Source organism: Thunnus maccoyii, chromosome 4, assembly GCF_910596095.1.
Source record: "Thunnus maccoyii chromosome 4, fThuMac1.1, whole genome shotgun sequence".
NCBI lineage: Eukaryota > Metazoa > Chordata > Actinopteri > Scombriformes > Scombridae > Thunnus > Thunnus maccoyii.
The window spans coordinates 34,820,832-34,842,095 of record NC_056536.1 but is presented as its reverse complement, the minus strand read 5'-3'; the positions used below and the strand labels follow the sequence as shown (position 1 = coordinate 34,842,095).

General features: G+C 38.8%; 1 protein-coding gene across 1 annotated transcript; it reads right to left on the bottom strand.

Annotated features, from left to right (window-relative positions):
- Positions 1-2,828: 2,828 nt before the first annotated feature.
- On the bottom strand, positions 2,829-20,123 carry LOC121895074. The gene is made up of 9 exons (XM_042407902.1): positions 19,907-20,123; positions 16,611-16,836; positions 15,203-15,441; positions 6,062-11,442; positions 5,737-5,920; positions 4,586-4,818; positions 4,096-4,368; positions 3,891-3,997; positions 2,829-3,567 (listed from the first exon to the last, which is right to left on the bottom strand). The coding sequence occupies exons 1-9, from the start codon at positions 19,973-19,975 to the stop codon at positions 3,356-3,358; spliced, it is 6,924 nt and encodes a 2,307-aa protein (XP_042263836.1). The 5' UTR covers positions 19,976-20,123; the 3' UTR covers positions 2,829-3,355.
- Positions 20,124-21,264: the final 1,141 nt, after the last annotated feature.

Here is a 21,264-nt window from a genome sequence, read left to right as displayed (position 1 = left end):
ACATCACCCCTTACAATGTAAACCAATGGGGAGGCAATCTATGGGCATGAACTTTGTGTCAAACAGAGGCTTCTGATGTCTAAATTATAAGTATGACCACTTTCAAACCTGTATAAATGGAATTGCAACAAAATTTCCTACTAAAATATGATTTTTAATGTAAGATTTGGCTAAAGTCATGGGATTTATGAGGAGATTTCACAAGAAGCGTACTCTAAAATCCTCCTCTCCAACTGCTCCTGGTGATGTCACTCCCTCAGTGCTGTGAAACATTCCGCAATACACACTCATTATAAAATCACAGGAGGAGCAAGAAAAGACTTTAAAACTCACACTCTAATATCTCAAAAACAATAAAAGATAGAAAAAACATGTAAATTCAAGATTTCTAGGTCAAAGTCTTGTGACTCATTTAAAGTTCAAATGAAGTTTGTATCTAAAACTATGTGGAAGCAGTAAATGTTCAAAAAGGTATGGGTTCACTCACGCTCTCCATTCAAGTATATGAGTATTGTTCTGTGTCCAGCTGCAGTTACTTATTGTCTCTACACACCTGACAGTACACCTTTCAATCAAACTTTCAAAATAAAAGCACACCACACTTATAAGAAATATCCCTCATTTTTAAAAGGCAAAATGATCTGATCCCGACGGGCCAGAGTGCGAGGTCCCGACCAATGCTGCTTGCAGCTTTAATTATAGAATGACTTTTCCTAACAGCTGATAGAACACATTTCTATGGTCATGAGAGTTTTTATCTTTAACTTGTGTAGATAAATGCATATATGTGTATATGTATGTTTGTGTTTCATTATTTTACCTCTTGCAATTGTCCCTAATGTTGTTATATTTTGAATTTTCTCTCCTTTGAAAAGCACTTTATGCTTATTGCTTGAAAAGTGCTCCATAAATAAAATTATTATTATTATTATTATTATTATTATTATTATTATTATTATTATTGTTATAGTTTGAGAGTTTGAGCTGCTATCAATGTGCTGCTGAGCAAGGCACCTAAGCCCAAGATGGTCCTGAGGGATTCTTCCTGCAGTTGGCCTTCAGTAAGTCTCTATGGCTAAGAGCGTCTGCTAAATGATGTAACGTAAATATAAACATCTAGATTTACCTAGAAAAAGGTTTTCTGTTGCTCCAGACAACAAATATAATCCTTCACGTCCAGTTTTGTGGATCATATGACCTGCAAGTCGAACTTCCAGCAAATGACTGACAGGACCTTTATTACACTCACTGCTTCTTGATCGCTGTCTCTCTGCTCTTGCTGGTATTTGATCTCTTTATTTCATTCATTTAAATTTCATAGATTAGGAAGGACGTACAAAAACATGAGCTTAACACCCTCCACTGGAGAACTCAGTCTGATGGGAAAGTGTTCCAGAAAAAGGCTGAAATTAACTCAAGAGTGGCAAAAACTGGATGGAACATGTTTGAACTTTTTTCAGTCATTATGTTGTTCATATATATTTAACTCAACTTTCTGCTTTTAAAGTCGTTCTTCTGAGTCACAACTTCACTTCTTTTCAATGATTTTGAGTATGTTTGTTACTTAACATCTCTGCTCAGTGTTGTTTTGCTTGGCAGTCATTCCTCTTTAAATTAACCAGCCATGTATCCAGATGGATATGATGGGAGGATGCTCCAGTTCAGATACACTAATGATCCAGTTTGCTTTCAGAATTCTTATTGCCTGTGTAGATGTTGGTGTGTATGATGTTGTAAGACATTTTATGCATTTCAAATAGTCACAGGACAACAACATGATCTTGCCAGAATTTATTCTGAGAAATCCATCCAACAAGAGTCTTTCGCGCCTGGATAGCAGGAGCTTTGAGTGGTGAAACAATGATTAGTATAGTTGGTTTAATTATATCTGCAGGACATAGTTTAGGAAAAATGCATAATCAAAGAGACACAAAAAGTATGATTTCCAGAATAATAGATGTCAAATTAATTCCACAAAGATTCATAAACAGTTGCAAAGAAAATCCAACAAGTATTGAACAGGCATGAATATTTATAGACCGCTCAGGGCTCAACACCTCACGAGTAGATCAATCACATCACTCCTCAGCATGGCATCTTAAAGAACACCAGAGATACGGTGGCACCAGAAGATGTTTGGTTTATGTAAATTAAAAAAGGGACAGAATGATAAACTGGTGGAGTTATAGTAACATTAATTATGTAAATTACAACACCTACTGTGTTAATCAAGTCAATCAGAGTGTACTTGGACAGACGTTCCTTTGGGAAAGTAAAGAAAAATTCCAAAATCCAAATGCTTCACATGAAAAAAGACATAAAAACATTTAAAAATAAGATGGAAAATGAAACCCATTTGATTATAATAAAAATAAGATGAAATAAAGTGAAAATAGGATAAACAGAATGCACAACATAAGATAGAAGATAAAACCCACTGAGTCCTAATAATAATAATAAAATAAAATAAAAACAGTTTAAAAACTGGAATATATAGAATATGTAGATACTATCGAATATACAGATAAAATCAAGAAAATACAACATGCATGTATGTGCTTGTGTGTGAGTATGTGAGTGTGCAGCATTTGCTTAAGACGTTTGCATAACAGCATAACATCAATGAAAACTAGATACTTCTTTTTCTACTCAAAAATACGAAATGTGTGAACATTTCCTAACTAACCAATAAGTACCCGGTTTACTCATGATTGTGTGTGTGAGTGTGAGAGAGAGATAGTGTGTGAGTTAGTGAGTATGCGTGTGTGTGCTTGTGTGTGAGTATATGTGTGTGTGTGTGAGTGTAAGTATGTGAGTTTTTGTTGTTTATATTTTAAGAGATAAACCTATTTCTCAAATAAAAAAGAAGCTATAATGATTTTACAGCAGCATTTGGAATCGTTAATGCATCAAAGACCGTCTCTGCTATTGATAAAGCCGTGGCCGATGTACAGCGATGGTGACTTTTGACTCACTCTGATGTATTCAAAGACACTTTGCCGCTCATTAAATGTAAAATACTTTATCTATGATGACAAACTAAATTCTGCTCCAAATGAAACAAAAACAAAAGTTGACTCAGAGGTAACAAAAAAACCCCACCACCAAAAAAAAAAAAAGGTGGTCAAAGAATTATATTTTACCACCATTTCCCTTGTCCCACATTGCCTCCATCTTCTTCCTGTCACTTATAGCCATATATGGTGAGGCACAGGAAGCTGTCAAAGTACTAAGACTCAGTGTTCGCTAACACATAACCACAACCAGAATATGAGTCCAAATACATTACTATCACAATAATCAGTTAGCATCTACCATCATTCTCTCTTTTTCTATTTTTCCATTGGTTTAACAGTTACTTTAAGGAATCCCTGATACTCAGGTACTCAGGAGTGTTTTTATCTTCATGTTTGTCTTGATTCAGCCACTCCATCAGCTGATCTTTCTGATTCTGATCGATGAGTCCCTGCCGGCTGTACACTGTCACAAGATTGGTGTAACCTGCCTTGTAGTAGCCCCTGATGCCTTCCTTTGACATCTCGTTATGAGGTGGTCTTCTGTTTTCACCTGGAAGCAGAATGATGGGTGCAATGAACAGTAGGAAAGTGTTTAAATATTGCATGGTTATGGTTGTGCATCCCAAGTGCACTCTGTTATTAAGTGTAGTCTCCTGTTTTATTAGTTTAGTGCCTCTTTACTTCATTGTATAGCTTATAACAGCATAACATAATGATAGTATGATTATCAATTTCCAAATCAGTAACTTAAAAGGCAGCATGTATGAAAGTAATGAGTCCCTTAATTCGATAAAAGATTATATTTTGTCCTCTTCACTAAAGACTTTGTGTGTTAATTTGTCAGCATACATAAACCATGCCAGCTAGGTTTACCTAAATCAGCCATAAGTTCCTGTGAGGTCAGAGGGTGAGCCACAATCATAGACTGTTTCAGCATTGTCTCCACATCTCCACTGACAAGACTTTCTGCTAGCAGCTCCCTGTGAGGTAAGAGGAACACAAGAACACCATCTACAGATCAAGTACGAGATCACTGGATTCATCTGGTTGAACTTTCAGAGGAAAATCTAATATTTACCGGCACTTCTTGGCTTGGTGGCTTGCACCCATGGTCAGAGCACGTTTGTGATCTTTGACCAACACCTCCATGGCAATAAGATTCCGCCCATTATTGTCATCCTTTATGCTCTCTATCATTTCATAGAGTTTTGGATTACTGTTTTTGAGCTGCTCCTGTAGCTCAGGTTTGTCTTTTGTCCTCTCCCAAGCTTTGCGAATGGAATCCTTGGAGGGAACGTGGTCTGCATTCACTGTTCCACGGTTGTTCTTGGATTGTCGAGCATCTATCAACCTGGAAAACAAAAATACATTACTGTTTCATCCATGGCCCTTATATATTATGCCCTTATTGAAACTTAACTTCATGGACATCAAATAACTGAATATCAGTTATACTTTGACAAATCAAACACAATTTTTTATTACATTTATATTATGTGACCAGTTCAGAACACAAAGGTTTGAGTGTATTCTGGCGTCTCTCTTGTGGGATTATTAAAGTGACTCACTGTTTGTATTTTTCAACAGATGCAAGCTTATAGCTTCTGATAATATCACATTCATCAGTTTCAATGAAGCTGGTACTCTTCAAATATTCCTCTTCGGTAAGAAGTTCAGAATGGCTGGCTCCTCCTGGCTTCGCTCCTCCAGTGATGGTGTATTTTCCAGGGTTTTTGTGGGAGTAGTCATAGCCTCGCTGAAGCTTAAGAATCGGTGTGTACGAAGCAAAGTTTTCCTGAACCTGATCAAAAAGTGTCTCAATATGGTGATTTGCTCACATGAACACATTTACAGAATTTATCCTTAGAGTCACAGTGGTGTTGCTCTCTGACTAATATCCCATCATGCTTTATCTGCCGCAATATCCAATCAGTAAACAGGAAAATTTGACATTTACAACTGACAATCTAAGCAAGAGACACTGGCATGATGGGACTGTACTTCTATTTAAGTCAACATTTTCATTAGTTAAGATCAAGCTAAGAAGCTCAGTCCCCAGATCTCAATAAAAACAGCACCAACATGAATATATGAAGTCAGTGTCTACTATATAACCAGACTATAGATTAGTGGAAAGGCTAAAGTTTGAAAATTGAGGAAGTTGATTAGTCCCCAGGAATCTCTAGTCAGCAGGACTAGTGAGTATTGATCAGTTACCAGAACTAAGATGATACATTATCATATTACTCATCTGTGGGATTTCTGTGAGCTTATTTATTATTGACTGCAACTACTTTCAAATTGTCAGGTGTAACAGTTAGGTAATGCTGTTATGTAGATGTTCTGCCCTTGCTAGCCTCAGATTGACCTTTAACTTCAACTCCAGCACTATATGGCTACAACAATTATAGAGTAGGTGACTACAAACAGGCTTTAAAATAAGCTGCTTTAAATTGCAGCTGGAAGGAGAAGCTCTGTAGCATCTATAGATGTTTGAAACTTCATTTTTTAAGTAATAATGTTATTTTTAAGATTGATGATTTACAATGAATGTTGATCAAAGCAGCTAAGTTTCTATTTACACTACTCCTGCAGTAAAGTATCTCTAAAGGAGATCTGACTCTGTCCATGCCCCCTGATACACTCACAGCACTCTTCCCCCTGTGCTGTTACACTCACTTTACATAAAATGTTATCAACCTCTAAGATGGATACTCACTTCATTTTTCACTTTCTCATGAAGCTTCACAGCAGCTCCTTTAAGATCGCTTCGATCACTTCCAGTTGCTTGTGCGATTGCATGATAGAGACAATTCTGGTGCTCTGAGTTCACATTGACCACTGTACCATCATCTTGAACGATGTCAAAACGGCCGCTGTAAAACTGCTGTGAACTGCTTTTCCTGAGAAAGAACAAATGAAATATCTGAATGTATACCTTTTAATCCACAAATATCACAATATTATAGAATAATGTTTTTGTACTACTTAATCTGCATATAACTAAATTGGAATTATCAGTGGGATTTTCTCAGTGAACTTACTCTGGTGGCTGCAGGTCTTTTGCTTTTGTCAGCTGTAGTGTGATGTTGCCAGCAGACTCGTCTGTTCCTTTGTAACGTTCCTCTGAGAGTCTGTTTCCATGCTCATCAATGACAGTGAGGTGAATCCCTCTACCGTTGAGTAAGCCACTTTTTGTGAGCACGATAATGTCAAAAGCTGTGGCTACATTGCTTATGTGTTCCATGTAATCCATTAAATCCATCTGTTCCTTCTCTGTAAGCGACTTCTTAGTGTTGCGACTGGCTGATCTCATGTTGTGCTTTTGTCTCTGGTCATCAAAAAAACTTTGAGTTTTATGTCTGCCCATAATCTTATCAACAGCTTTACCAGTAGCTTTGTTAAACTTGCTCTTCAATGGCTTTGTCAAAAGGGAGGTCATATGTCCAAAGCAAGCCTCGATAAATGATTGGGACACACTGTCTGCAAGGGTGCTCAGAATTTTGCCCTTAAGACGTTTCACATCTTGTAAATTGTGTCGTCCATCTTGGTCATATTTCTCTGCATCTTGCTGAAGCTCCTCAATTTCACTCAGTAAAGTAGGAACAAAAGTTTCATCAATGACCCTTTTTGTAGGAACAGAATTCAGTATTTCAATGAAACGGGTAGTGTGATCTGCAACTTTCAAAGCTAACTCGGCAGCCTTAAAAATACCAGAAAGTTTTCCTTTATTCATAATGTCTGTTGCTCCATTGCACACCTCAGTGAGTCTATTGATAACTTCATGTACTGTTGTGCAGTCCCTCATGAGGTCAGGAATTACTTCATCAGTTAATACAGCAATTGTTTTAGTCATTTCTTCCTCATCCAATTTGCCAATCTTAAAGTTATCTTTCTGCATGGCTGCTTTTGGGACCTGTGAGCTGATGAACTCAGTGATAGCTTTATCCAAGTCACGGTTCTGCTTCACTGCTGAAGTAACAACATCCTTAAAAGCTGATTCCAATATCTTTTTAAAGGCCTCCTTCAGGCCATCAACTGCATAGTTCAAACCAGTGTCCACAGCTTGCTTCCCTATCTCCTGTGCAGCGTACTTGGCAGCATATTTGAAGTTCTGCTTTACAACTGTTGAAGTTGTCATCTTTTTCATTGCACTTCCAAAGGTTTGTTTACCAACAGAGGAGATGGCAGACTGAGCAGTTCCTTTGATAGATGAAAACACATGTTTTCCTGACTTGATGAAACCACTGGCAACAGATGAGAAGGACTTAGTACCATTAAGCAGGGCTTTTGTTACATTGCACACTGAAGTGACAACATTCTTGACGGCACCGAATCCAGCAGTAAGCAAAGAAATACCAATGCTGATACTTTTGTTTATTGCCCATTCTGCCCAGCTAAATGTACCTGTTACCATGCCCACTATTCCATTGATCATGTCTGATACTCCCTCACCTATCAGGCCAAGTCCAAACTGGCTTGCAGTGCCAAATGAAAAGGCACAAACAAGAACCCCAGCCAACACCTGCATTGCTCCGATGAAGAAGCAAATGAGAGCATCAAAACAAAACTTTGGTTTCTTTTTCACCTCAAAAACAACAGCAAGGCCAAGCTCATAGAGTGCCATTAGCTCATTTGTGATGATGAAATCTTTTTCCTCCAACAACTTGTAGACTGAACAGTCCTGTGTTATTGCATCACTGTTGTCTTTTTCCAGCTCCACAAGTTTCTTCAATGCATTATCAATGTATGTCTTCCACGACTTGAAGATGTTCATTCTGGCCTCCATTTGACTCTGAAAGTTGTTGCTGTGTGGTTTCAGGTTGTCATTAACAGACATCTGACAGGAGACCATTGTGTTTGATGTTTCTGAGATATAAACATCGACAGACTTTTTAGCCTGCTCCAACAGTTCCCTTGCTTCTACTATATAGTCATCCTTGGCCAGGTTGATGGTGATGTATGCCTGGTTATAGAGTGCCACAGCTTTGTACAGTGGGTCAGAGGTTGCTGCCCTCTGCCAATAGGATTTAGCTCCATAGTCATTTGTTTTGTTTCTGCAGTGTAGGTCAGTCCTGAGAATGGCTTGCTTAATGTGATCATAGAAATTGTCACTTTCCCCTTGCAAGAGCTTTCCCTTAGTTTCATTCATTGTCTTGATGAGGTCTGCCTGAAGGTCATGGATGTCATCATGTCTGTTGATATGCTCCTCATGAAGAGTCAGCCACAATGCCCATGCTTCTTTCAAAGCATTCAGGGCTGGCTGGTAATCAAACTTAGCCTGATAGTCTCTGAGATGAACAGGTATATCTCTAGGCTTCAATCGTGAAAGATCTTTTCTTTCTTCCTGTGTGTACTCCTGGTCGTAGTCCATAAGGGATTCACAAAACGTGGAAAAAAGTTTTTCCTTCAAGTCTATTTCTACCAGCTCATCACTTTCCATTTCACTTATACGCTTCACTTCATACTCTTCTCTGAGCTGTCGCATTATCTCAACAGACTGACCTTGGTAAGCTGGTGCAAGATGATCCTGGTTCAGAACCATCTGGACCATGCCGGGGTTTCCTTTCCGAGCAGTGCGACCAAAGATTTGTTTCTCCACTCTTCGATTGCGTGGGAAGTGTGTGAGAATCACAAAGAGGCCACCACATTCATTTACTTTTTTCTCGACCTTGATGTTTGTTCCTCTCCCTCCAAGGTTTGTGGCAATGATAATCCTCCCTCCACTAAATTTATCTCTCTCAATGTTGTGTCTCTCACTAATTGTGTACATCGTGATCTGGTGTGGCTTAAATCTCTCTTCGTCTTGCATTTTCACATGTAGCTCATTTGCTGTCTTGACATCTTCACATATCACCAGGACAACTTGGCCTCTACTTGCCACTTTCCAGGTAGTATCACAAACAGTCTGGATCCATTGGTCATTGCCCCCATTCACCTGCAGGGCTGGCAACTCAACCACTTTTTTATGGCGATGAGCTGGAATAGTATAGCTCTTTGTTCCGTAATGCCTTTCCAGAAAGTCTCTCTCTGCATCACCCCCTAATGTGCCAGAAACACCAAATATGCCATATTCATGGATGTACCGTTTAAAGTAATGGAAGTTAGACATGTAGTTGGTCACACTGGACAAAGCTGAAATTGCAAGCTGATGTTTCATCTCCAAAAACTGCTGGAGTCCATTACCCCACTTCTTGTTTTTCTCCAACACCCCACTTGCTTTGAAGTCCACTGGAATTATGGCATCATACTGATGCTTGTCAGGATCACTGGCAGATACTTTGGCAGCAGCTCCTGAAATGTCGATCATGTACTCTCTGCCCTGAGTCATCTCAATGGCCCTCAAGGCATTCTCAACAAACACTGGCAACTGATTGTCAACATATTTCTTCAAGAAGTGAGGGATAATGATGAAGTTGTCATGTTTATCAGAATCAGAATATTCATCTGAGTACTTAATACAGGACTTTACTGCACTCACAGTTGCTTCAATGAGAGATTTTTCTGACATGATTTCACATGCTAATCCATTTTCAAGGAGTAACATGCTGACTTCTGAGTCAGCATGTCTTTCCTCAGTCCCGTAACGTTTGGCTTTCTTGTTCTCTGCCGAATAGCACTCAAAAGCCACACTGTTCTCCATTACTTCCTGAAATATACGCAGCAGATCATACTGTTGTGAGACTCCTATTTTCTTTATGACTTGTTCAATCGCTCTCCAGCCGTCATCCTGGTAGTCATCACCTGTATTTTCTGTTTCTGTCTTACTCATAGCTTGCCTCAACATCTCAATATCCTCTGATGAATAGAACCCCAAATCTACACCTGGCAGCAAAATGTCAAAGGCTGAGAAGCTGTCAGATCTTTCTGATCCCATAACAGCAGATGTTGCTGCTTTATGGAAATGTTGGATCCTTGTTGCCCATTTTATCTCACCTGTATCTAGCATTTCAATTGGTTGACAAGTAGATGTCATTGTCCAAATGTTGGCAAGAATTTGGTCCATATGCCTCAAACTGCTGGCTTCATGAGACAGGAATGTCACTTGAACTCCATTATCCAAGGTCATGTAGTCCACTTCATCCACTATCACTAGTTCAAATCCTCTTGTTCCACGGGTAGTTCTCCTCTCAAACTCTTCTTTTAATGTGTCTGCTGCAAAAGCACCAACAGTGCCATACACAACTTGTTGTGTGTATGCCTCTTCTAACAACTTATCTGCTTCCACAGGGGAAGATTGTTTGGAGAGGGGTGGGGGTACTACAGATGATGTGACACCAAACTTTCCAAAAAACTTCTTCCACTCCTCCTGGTCTCGTCGTGCAAGAACTGGAGAGCTTGTCACAATGTCCACCTTTATTCCACGAATAGCCTGGATTGCAGCAAACATTGCCAAGATCGTGGATTTCCCTTCACCTGTGCCAATCTCAAGGAGACAGCCTTTATTTTCAGTTAGCTGTGACAGTAGGAGCAAAAGTAATGATGCCAGCTGAGTCTGTCTTGGAAAATAGCCTGGAATCTCGGTTCCATCTTGCATCTTGAATGTTGTGCTGTCTTGCACGGCTACAGACATTCCAATCAACACTTCCTTCAGAGTATTGATATCTGGGTTTGCAAAATCAAGAGATTTAATCTTCATCTTGAGATCCTCTATATTCTTCTCAGTAAGATCCACTTTCCAATATTTTGGAAGTTCTGTTTCCATGTGTCTGAGAACATCCTCGATCACTGTCAGAATATTCTCTGGGCACTGGGATTCACAGAGTTCCCTCAAAATGGTGTCAGTATCTTTGTCCTTGTCTTCTCTTACTTGTTGTTGTAGAAACATTAGTGGCTTTTGCTTCTTCAGAGCAGAGAGAGTGAGGAGGCAGCTTAGCCTGTAGGTCTGTACCATGTGGAGGACTTGGGGAATCTGATTGTGGTCTATCGATGAAGCTTTGCGAATGAAGAGCATTATTTCTGTTGGTGTCCAGATGTTATTGAACAGTATTTGACCCAGAGTCTCCCTGCTTTTTGGTAAAAGCTCTGAAACTGCATCAAGAATTCTCAAGAAAATCGGCTCAGCCTGAGTTGGATTTGCAACATAAAGTTCCTCAGCCAAACAGAAAAGGAACTCATACTTCTTATCCCAGTGAAGTAAATGATCACTTTCATCTTCAGTCTCAGCGGTGCCCTGAAGAGTTAACTTCAGAACTGCCTCAAGAATGGTGAGTTTCTCAGTCAGAGAAAGTTCCTCATATCCCACAGCATGGTCAAACGTAAACTGAGACCACACTGGAAGCTTGTTTTCTCTGCAAAATTGGAGCGTCAGTTCATTATGAAGTGTTTTAATCCTGTCCTCAAGCCCGCAGTCCTGCAATTCTTCACTCTCTGTGATTTCATATTTTGACAGAAGTTCTTTGAATTTCTGCTCTACGTCTGCAAGCTACATGGGACATTAACAAAAAAGAAAGAATACAGAAGAGTGAATGCACCTGAATTAAAAATATACACTAATATTTCATATTGTAAGGTTTTATAATGCTATATTTGCAGGATTTTCTTCAGTTGTATTGACCAAGGGTCAGGAACCTACGATTTGTTTCACTCCTGGATTTTATTTTTATTGCACTCAAATATTCCAAAGTTGACTGGAAATACACTAAAAAAAGGATGCTGCAATTTAGAAGTATCAGTGTAATTGATTAATTCATAGTAACTATACAAAATCATAAAAAGTATTTTTAAAAAGTAAACTTTTGTTCTCACAAGTGCCTCTCTTTTTTGATTGACAGCTGTAGGCTAATTGAAGAATAACAAAGGCCAAATATCAGTCAAACTTTATTTTTTATATGTTCCCTTGTCTCCCCAAGTCTCTAAAGACTCTCCGGCTGGTCCAGAATGCAGCTGCACGTGTTCTGACTAAAGCTAGAAAAAGAGACCACATTTCTCCCATTTTAGCTTCACTACATTGGCTTCCTGTAAAATCTAGAATAGAATTTAAATTCTCCTAACTTACAAAGCCCTTAATGGTCAGGCACCATCATATCTTAAAGAGCTCATAATACCGTATTATCCCACTAGAACACTGCGCTCCCAGTATGCAGCTTACTGGTGGTTCCTACAGTGTTTAAAAGTAGAATGGGAGGCAGGGCCTTCAGCTATCAGGCTCCTCTCCTGTGGAACCATCTTCCAGATTCGGTCCGGGGTGCAGACACCCTCTCTATGTTTAAGAGTAGGCTTAAAACTTTCCTTTTTGATAAAGCTTATAGTTAGGGCCGACCAGGCTCGCCTTGGATCAGCCCTTAGTTATGCTGCTATAGGCCTAGACTTGATTCCCATAATGCACTGAGCTCCTCTCTCCTCCTCCTCCCTTCCATCCGTATGCATTCATGTAACATCAATGCATGTTACTAACTTTGCTTCTTCCCCGGAGTTCTTTGTGCTTTCTCATCTCACAGGAAATCCTGCGATGCAGGCCGAGCCTTCACAGTCTTGTTGGTGTCTATTGCTGCTGTTATTGTTATTGTTATGATTGTTGTTAATCCCCCCCCCCTGCCCATCAGAAACATAAAAATAACACCTCAGTAACTAATATCAGTTGACTCTTGTGCATGTATTTATTTAACATCTATTGATATGAATTTGGACACTCCAAATGAAGTGAAAGACAACTGAATTCAGTAGATCAACATACTTTAGGTTCAGGGTAATGGTAAGGTTAGGTTCAGGGCTGGGGTAAGGATTTATGAGTTTAGTAACTTTGTAGGTTAATGTCTACAGATGTGAACTTGGACACTTCAAATAACAGATTATCAACAGAGTTTATTTCATCTGGGTTATGGATAGTCTGTTTATAGCTTACAACTTATCTATAAATGTAGATAGCTCACAAATCACCTGCAAGGGATCACACCAATAAAGTGTTACCCAAATATCTTCTTAAGAAAGCTGTTTTTTAAATTCACGGTGTGTGTTATGTTAAACACCTGAGGAAGTAGAAATCAACAGAATCAAAATAATGAGATGGGTAAAAGATGAGCATTATTTATTTCGGCTGTATCGGTCAGGGTCAGCAATATATCCATAATGAAGGGAGCATTTTGCTTCTTGCAAAGACTCAATCTAACATATCTAACAATCACTTTGTTAAAACCAATTTGGGTGTATGTCTTTGTAGCCTCTTTTAGATATCAATCCATACGGCTAGGCGACAGGCATTTTCCTCTGGGTTTTTTTTTATTATTTATTTCTCTGTGATTCATATTTTTACATATTTACACACTATTAAATCTGGTTTATCAAAGTTTAGAATATACTGTATTTAATTTTTACAGATCGACACATAGATTAAATGCATGGAATAACCTGCGAACAAAAATGATAATTAAACTCTCAGCATTAATGGAAAATGGTCTGTTGGTGGGGTTTACAGAATAATTGACAATCTGATTCATAAATGTCATTGACTAAACTAAACTTGGCTGACTAATTCATTTTCTTTCCTTTTTTTTTTGATGGTTTGAAAGTTCGCAGTTGTGGTCAGTTTGACATGTCATAGGTTTGCTTACATATACAAAATCAGCAAGTGATATACATGCCCATAGGTGTAATTATTTAAGTATATCACTGTTGTGCCTCTTCTCAAGTGAAATAGTTGTAATACATCTGCATGTAAAACAATTTGTTTGGTAACGTGTTGAAATAAAGTGGGGAAACTCACAATTCCCTTGAAATTGAAATTCTAATTTCATGTGTGGATTCCATTAAATTATCTATGAAAACAGAATCCACAGAGCCCTCCCAGTTAGATATAACGAAACAGGACCTTCCTAGTGTTGGAACAGAGGAGGAGCGTATAGTTCTTACTGCAGAATGCACAGTTTGCTTTCCAACTACATTGCACAGAAAACTATTCAAACGAGAAAAACCTGTGAATACAGGAGCCTCTGAACTTCATTAACTCAAGGTAAACACAATAGCATGTAAAGAATCAAGCTTTCATTCCTCCACTCAGCGTGACTAATTGATACAACTGGAAATTTGAAATTGTAGAATCAATAATCACCACAGTATAGCAGTAGAGAACGTTATTGGCACCTGTGTAAAAGAAAACTGAATCACAGGTTATCATTTGATGTATTTCTTCAATATATCATACATGTTTCAGACAGTGTTTAAGTTCAGTTTAGTGTTAGTTAGTGTTTCACACATGTTCTAAATTCCTCTGTGCTATATATATTCTAAACTTAGTTCTTTGCTGTGTAAGGTGAGGCAGTTGTGTGTTTAACAGTTAAGTCTATTCTGTTATACCTTTACCTGAGCCAGTGATAAGATAAACTGTAGTTATGTAGATGTTTATGTGTAAAACTGATAAGCTTTAGAGGATAGTGTGGTTTGTCCTTAATTTAATATAGTAGTGTTATTTTGTGATGCTGCTTGGTGCATGCTTATGTACTGTCATATATGGTCGTGAAGAAAGACTGTTCCTAGGTTAGCTGAACTTTTGACTCATGTTTCTATCTGAGGGTTGCTGACCTGTAAGGTTAGTAAGCAGATGTCACAAATTCTGTACAAGTAGTATTTAAGGGACTGGTTAAGTGCCAACCTTTCAGACAAAGAAAAGATAGCTAGGTGGTATCTTTGTCTCCAGAACTATGATGCATTATACTTCTGATTGTATTATTTGATTACACTATTTCATAACCTGACAATGCTCTCTTGTGTGTTTATTGAGTGATCAGCAATTTCCCATTACACCTGCAAAAACTGTATGCAGCTGAGCTACCTGTGCAAGGACACAAAAATTTCAGCAAAAAAATCAAACATTTCAAATATATTTAAAAATCAACTTTGGATATTTTTTTCCCTTATCTGCTAATTTAGCATGTTCGTTTACATGAGGAACGGCGATCTCAGAGGTCAAAGCCTAGCTTGCACATCTGCAGCCATGTGCTTCTTTTCAGCTATTAACAGGCCTTACCAAGTGAAGCATGTAGAGGCAAACACTGTGTTGACCGAGAAGTGGTTACCCATGACAACCCGCAGTGACACATGGACAATTGTGTTTTTAGCAATGCCCAACCAGCTGTGGCTCTTTTGAAAAATGTTTCAATTTGTAAAATAAATGTTTGATTCTTTGGGTAAAAAGGTTCCTGACCCCTGATATAGACACTGATTTTGAAAGTAGCCCATTAATGCCATACCTCATTCCTCTCGATTGCAGCTGCATCGTCCTCTATTTGCTGGTGGAGAGCTTGTGTGCGCTCATGATGGTGCACCTGACCTTTGAAGCTCTGTTTCTGACGAAGCTTCTCCCTCGATCGAGACAGTTTCTCTCTGGAGATCTCACTCTCTCTGTCTATCTCCTCTTGAATCCTTCGCTCCCGTTCCAGACGCTCCTGTCGTCTTCTCTCCTCCATCCGCTGGACTTCCTCCTCCCTTCCTGTTGAAAAGATAAATGTGTTAAGTTTTTATTTTGTATTTGTTCCATCAGAGGATTTTTTAAAATGTAACCTTTATTTAACCAAGAGAGCCCCATTGAGATTAAGAATCTCTTTTACGAGGGAGACTTGGCCATAAAAGGCAACATATAATGGGTGATGACCACTTTCCCATTCTTTTGGACCCTACTGTATGTATATATATATATATATATATATATATATATATATATATATATATGTAAAGACTTTTAGAAAAACCTCTTCATTTATCTTACTATGTTATTTTCCTTTATGAAACACTAGTGCTGGTGGGTAACTAGCCTCTACTCTGTTTACTTAGCTTGGTGCTTAGCCTAGCTTAGCAGTTAGCTTTGTGAATCCACAGTCAAAGCAGCTAAAACGATGATGTGTGATGATCGTTCTGCAGTTGCAAACAGAATATCTCTTCTAGAGATGTGTCAGTGAGTTAGAGCAGCTTTTTTAAGCTAGAGTTATTTTAGATGTGAGGGGGACTCCAGTTGTTGCTCTCCTAATGTTAGCACTAGCGTAGCCTTGTCAGCAGATGCATTGCACTTTGTCCCTCTTCACCAGCTTGGCTTCATTGTTTACCCGGGAACAGACTACGACATAGAGGCTAATCTGAGGGTGTTGCAGTATCATCATATCGCTTTTGGTTCATTTTTTCCTGTTTTACAGAGGACATCCATTTTCTTCAGCTCAAACAATGCTTTACTGTAGGAAATGAGCGTGTACGCTGATATGCAGATTGACTGGCTGTTGTCGTGTTTATTTCTGCTGTGTGATAGGCTGTTAGATCTATCCATATTGAGTTAAAAATGTCCAAAGTTATCATCGTAATCAACTTTTTTTTGCGATCCTGTATCGAGATTGTTTTATCGTCGAGCCCTAGACTGACTGGCTCATATTTAGAAGATCATTCCAACACTCAGATTGCACATGGCTATTTCATGCTATGTTGATGCTAAAAAAAATTGTTAATGCAACTTTATGACCCACGTCCACAAACACAAACACACCCTTCACAGTCAGTGGCACCAAGGAAGAATCTCTACCAACCATAGTTTGTTTGTTTTCATCTTCTTTATGGTTTAAACTGTATCTGAAATAAACTAGTAATTAACATTAATGAAAAATCGTGACAACTCACCATAGTTGCGACACGTTGCAACACTCCCCTCTGTACTGCAATGCCACTCAATCTCTGAGCGGTCCCAGCTCTCACTGATGGTAAACGTGGGGTTGCCTTTGTGAGAATTGTATTCAGTTCCAAAACTATTCCAATCATGACTGTCGTATCTCAGATAAATGTAGCACCAGACAGATAGCTTCTCGTCATACTGTTCAGTACAGCCAGGGTATACACTACGAAACCCCTAAGAGAAAAAAAAAGATCATTTTGATTAACCAGGCTGTGGAATTGTAGTATCACTGCACACATGAAAACAGCAATTACACTCACATTAAGTGTTATTGATATGGAACACTGAAGATGTTTACTGTACATTTTTAAATGAAAAGTTCAATACAATAAAATGTTGTCAGTACAGTGTATTAAGATTTCCTGGTCTTGCTGTTGTTCCTGTAACAACATAATGTTGCAGGTGGACCATTAGAGCCCTTTATCTGGACACATGAAAATGGAATTTTAATATTGTGACAACCCTGGGGTTACCCTTTGTTTGGTCTATGTTTCTGTTACTTATGTTGGGTTGTGTTGCTGCTTGGAGGAGGAGTGAAGAGCAGAGTCGTCAGAGGAGATGTGGCACACCTTGTACGGCCTGGTTTACCTCTATATAAGATGGCTGCCAGACCTGCTCTGGTTCTCTCTCTATTCCCATGTGTCACCCTGGGGATACTCCAGCTCGCCTTTTTTCCTTTCTTTTTTGATTCTTATTTTACACATACCACATGATACACTCATCCACACACTCCTGATATAACTGATTTCCATGTTTGCTTGACAGTTATGTTAATTTATAGTGTGGCCAAATAAAAACTTCCCAGTTGATGTTTGTGTGAGTTTCCTCTTTTGTTGCAAGCAGGAGCCAACTTGTAACAATATAAATGCAAACTGGCGTGAAATTCCCCCCCCCACCCTTTAATTTTGACACAAAGTTCCTCACACAGATGCACTTTAAATACTCACTTGATGATTTCTTCATTAATGCTGAGATTTCTTTGACATTTTCCTAGTAGGCTATTCCATGCACTTTAACAATGTGATGCAGTTGAATGATAAACTTAAGTTGTATAATCACGTTTTTTTATCTATGTCGTAACAACAAATTCTCATTCCCAACTCGTTGAATACAGCCACTTGGTCAAGAGCCCCTTATGTCACATCTCGACCAAGCAGCGACCTCCAGGGCTGAAGGAAGTACCAAAAACTGCAGTTCCTCTGATGGCCGTTTGACGCTGGCTCCAAATGCAAGTCAGTCCCCATAGACCCCCATGTTAAAATTTCCAACTTTACAGCAGGAATAAACATGTTTACAGCCTTGTACAAAATACGGTTTTGGTCTATATATGCATAATTGAGGACATGGCCACTTTGAGTGATAGGTCACTAGGTGGCTTCATTCAACTGCCTCAGCTCCACCTCTTTGCCCATTTAGGAGTCAGGCGCAATCAGGCAATGCCAGGATGGCAACGACCAGAGCCGCCCACTTTGAGCTTCAAAACCGCTCTTCAGAAACCAATGGGTGAGGTCACGGTGGCTATGTCCATAGTCTATGATCTCAACACCATGAAGGTCAAGCCCAAGAGGGTAGTTCTGGATCTGAAAAGTGAAGCCAATGCAGACCCTCATTCTGTCTAGTGGCCAGTAGGGGGCAACTCCACTGGCTCCGAAAAGAAATCTGATTGTATGGAAGTCTATGAGAAAATGACAGACAACACTATCATGTGCAGAGTCGTACCAGTCGGTTGAGCTCACTGGTTATATTGCAGGTCGACACGCACTAGATTGACTGAGCGATTAAGTTCGCTAGTATTTCCTGGAGCATATTCTGAAAATGGACCATTACTATTGAGGGAGAGGACAAATGCGTATATAATGCATTCATTGTGTATTTGATTTTAAAGCATTTCATTTGCATAAATTACAATGATATAGACTCGCTCTCATTTTTGGCTGATTGTATTGCAATGGGTCTCACTGACTCAACTCAAGGCGTCCACATGTGCTGCACAGGTCCGTCACTGCCCGGAGAAAAAAACCCATCGGTATTCTAATGACGAAAAAAAGACAAAAAAATGTTTTGGACCTAAATTAAGTTCACTAAATTTTCCTCCTCCAAATATTACCTGCATAAATGGAAAATCAGGTTACATTGTTAATACTGCATTTTAATTTTCAAATTTGAAATAACATTTGAATATCGTCCACTGTACAGCGCGGTTCAGCTTCGAAAATTAAATGTCAAAAAGCTTTTCCGTTTTCATTTTAATATGGTCATAGAATACCTAAACGAGTATGTGAAAATGAAAATGAAAATTAGATTACTGCATTTTAATTTTAATTTTTTCTCCAATAATATACATATGTGGAAAATTATAATGCTATTGTGGAATTACATTTTCATCTTTAAGTTTACATTCTCATTTTAATAAAGTCCCCTATGGGCTTCCATACAAAGCTGAGTCCAAGTAAATATTTATTTTCCAGAATTTCAAATAGTTGTAAATGTCAATTTAACCACGTAAGGGTCTCAATACCGACATAACTGTTGGTTTTTTTGCATCCAGAGTGAGACACAATCTGAATTATACTGAATTCTATCAGATAACTAAATATGACTAATCTGATGCTAGAAGACCTCCGCAGTGTCGAGATGTGATGTGAGGGGCTTTTGACCGAGAGGCTGCATTTGAAGAACTGGGAATGAGAATGTGTTGGTCCTAAATGATGAAATAAAAGGTAAAGATATAAAAATCAGAATAACAAAATAAGCAAATCTGAAAAAATAAAACAGAATCCATAGGCCCCTTGACCACCAATCACACCAACCAATCATTCACTGTCCTTGATGCCTGATATCCCAACCTTGTGACTTGAAACAGGCAGGCAACACCTGTAATACACTGCCCTAATGCAGTCAGCCAGAACTAACACGTTTTATCTGTTACTAGATTTAATTGTTTGCTGGTTACCTGGCTCATATCAGTAAGCAACACCAAAAGAACAAAAAGTCAAGGACAAAAGCATTAACAGTACCACAGGTACTTCTCAGAACAGAACTTCTCATAAAGTAGCAGCAACAAAGCCCGCCCATTTAGAGGGAAGATATGGTTATGATTGGTCCATTTTACTTTCACGTATTTTGAAAAGAAAAAGTGTATTTAAAATATATAAGGAGCAGTCCCTTACTTCAAACTGATGACATACTAAATCCTGCAAAAGTATGAACAAAGTTGTTATTATGAACAAAGAAACAAACTCACCCCTGAGCTTGAGGTGGAGTAGTACCAGGTGTAAGGAGTGTCATTCCTCACTGAAACTTTGGCGCCCATGGTTCAGGATCTGTTAAAGAAACATGGCATTAAAACATAAGTGAGAGGATCTGTATTGAATCTGTCTATACCCTATAACCCTATATATGGGCCGTTGAGGGATCTTTTACCTATAACCACAGGTACCAGCTCTCTATTTAACTGGCCAACAGCACTGAATAATCTAGCAGATTATCAACAGAACCCATCAACCTGTCTCTTAGATCCCATCCCAACTAGGCTGCTTAAGGAAGCCTTACCCTTAGTGAGCACTTCTTTACTAGATATGATCAATCTGTCTTTAGTAACAGGCTATGTACCACAGTCCTTTAAAGTAGCTGTAATTAAACCTCTTCTTAAGAAGCCTACTCTTGATTCAGGTGTTTTAGCCAATTATAGACCTATATCTAACCTTCCATTTCTATCCAAGATCCTTGAGAAAGCAGTCTCTAATCAGTTATGTGACTTTCTACATAACAATAGTTTATTTGAGGATTTTCAGTCAGGATTTAGAGGCATCATGGCACAGAGACAGCACTGGTGAAAGTCACTAATGACCTCCTAACTGCATCGGACAAAGGATTTGTCTCTATACTGTCCTGTTAGATCTTAGTGCTGCATTCAACACAATTGACCATCAAATCCTTTTGCAGAGACTGGAACATTTAATTGGCATTAAAGGAACTGCATTAAGCTGGTTTAAGTCCTATTTATCAGACCGATTTCAGTTTGTACATGTTAATGATGAATCCTCCGTGAAGGCCAAAGTTAGACACGGAGTTCCACAAGGTTCTGTACTTGGACCAATTCTATTCACCTTGTATATGCTTCCTTTAGGTAATACTATTAGGAAACACTCCATAAACTTTCATTGTTACGCAGATGACACCCAATTATATTTATCAATGAAGCCAGATGAACCCAATCAGTTAAACAAACTCCAAACATGCCTTAACGACATAAAGACCTGGATGACCTGCAATTTTCTGCTACTAAATTCAGATAAAACTGAAGTTATTGTGCTTGGCCCTAAACACCTTAGAAACACATTATCTAATGATAAAGCTACTCTGGATGGCATTACCCTGGCCTCCAGCACCACCGTAAGGAATCTGGGAGTTATCTTTGATCAGTATATGTCCTTTAACTCCCACATAAATCAAATCTCAAGGACTGCCTTTTTTCACTTACGTAATATCACAAAAATCAGGCACATCCTGTCCCTAAAAGATGCAGAAACACTAGTTCACGCATTTGTTACTTCTAGTCTGGATTATTGCAATTCCTTACTATCAGGCTGCCCTAACAAG

What these genes read in the sequence shown, in the direction of transcription:
- LOC121895074 (XM_042407902.1), bottom strand. Translation starts at nt 19,975, where the DNA reads ATGGGCGCCAAAGTTTCAGTGAGGAATGACACTCCTTACACCTGGTAC. An exon ending in AAAGACCTGCAGCCACCAGA is followed by an intron (nt 5,921 to 6,061) that starts GTAAGTTCACTG and finishes GTTCTTTCTCAG; the next exon opens with GAAAAGCAGTTCACAGCAGT. An exon ending in GGAACTTATGGCTGATTTAG is followed by an intron (nt 3,568 to 3,890) that starts GTAAACCTAGCT and finishes TTCTGCTTCCAG; the next exon opens with GTGAAAACAGAAGACCACCT.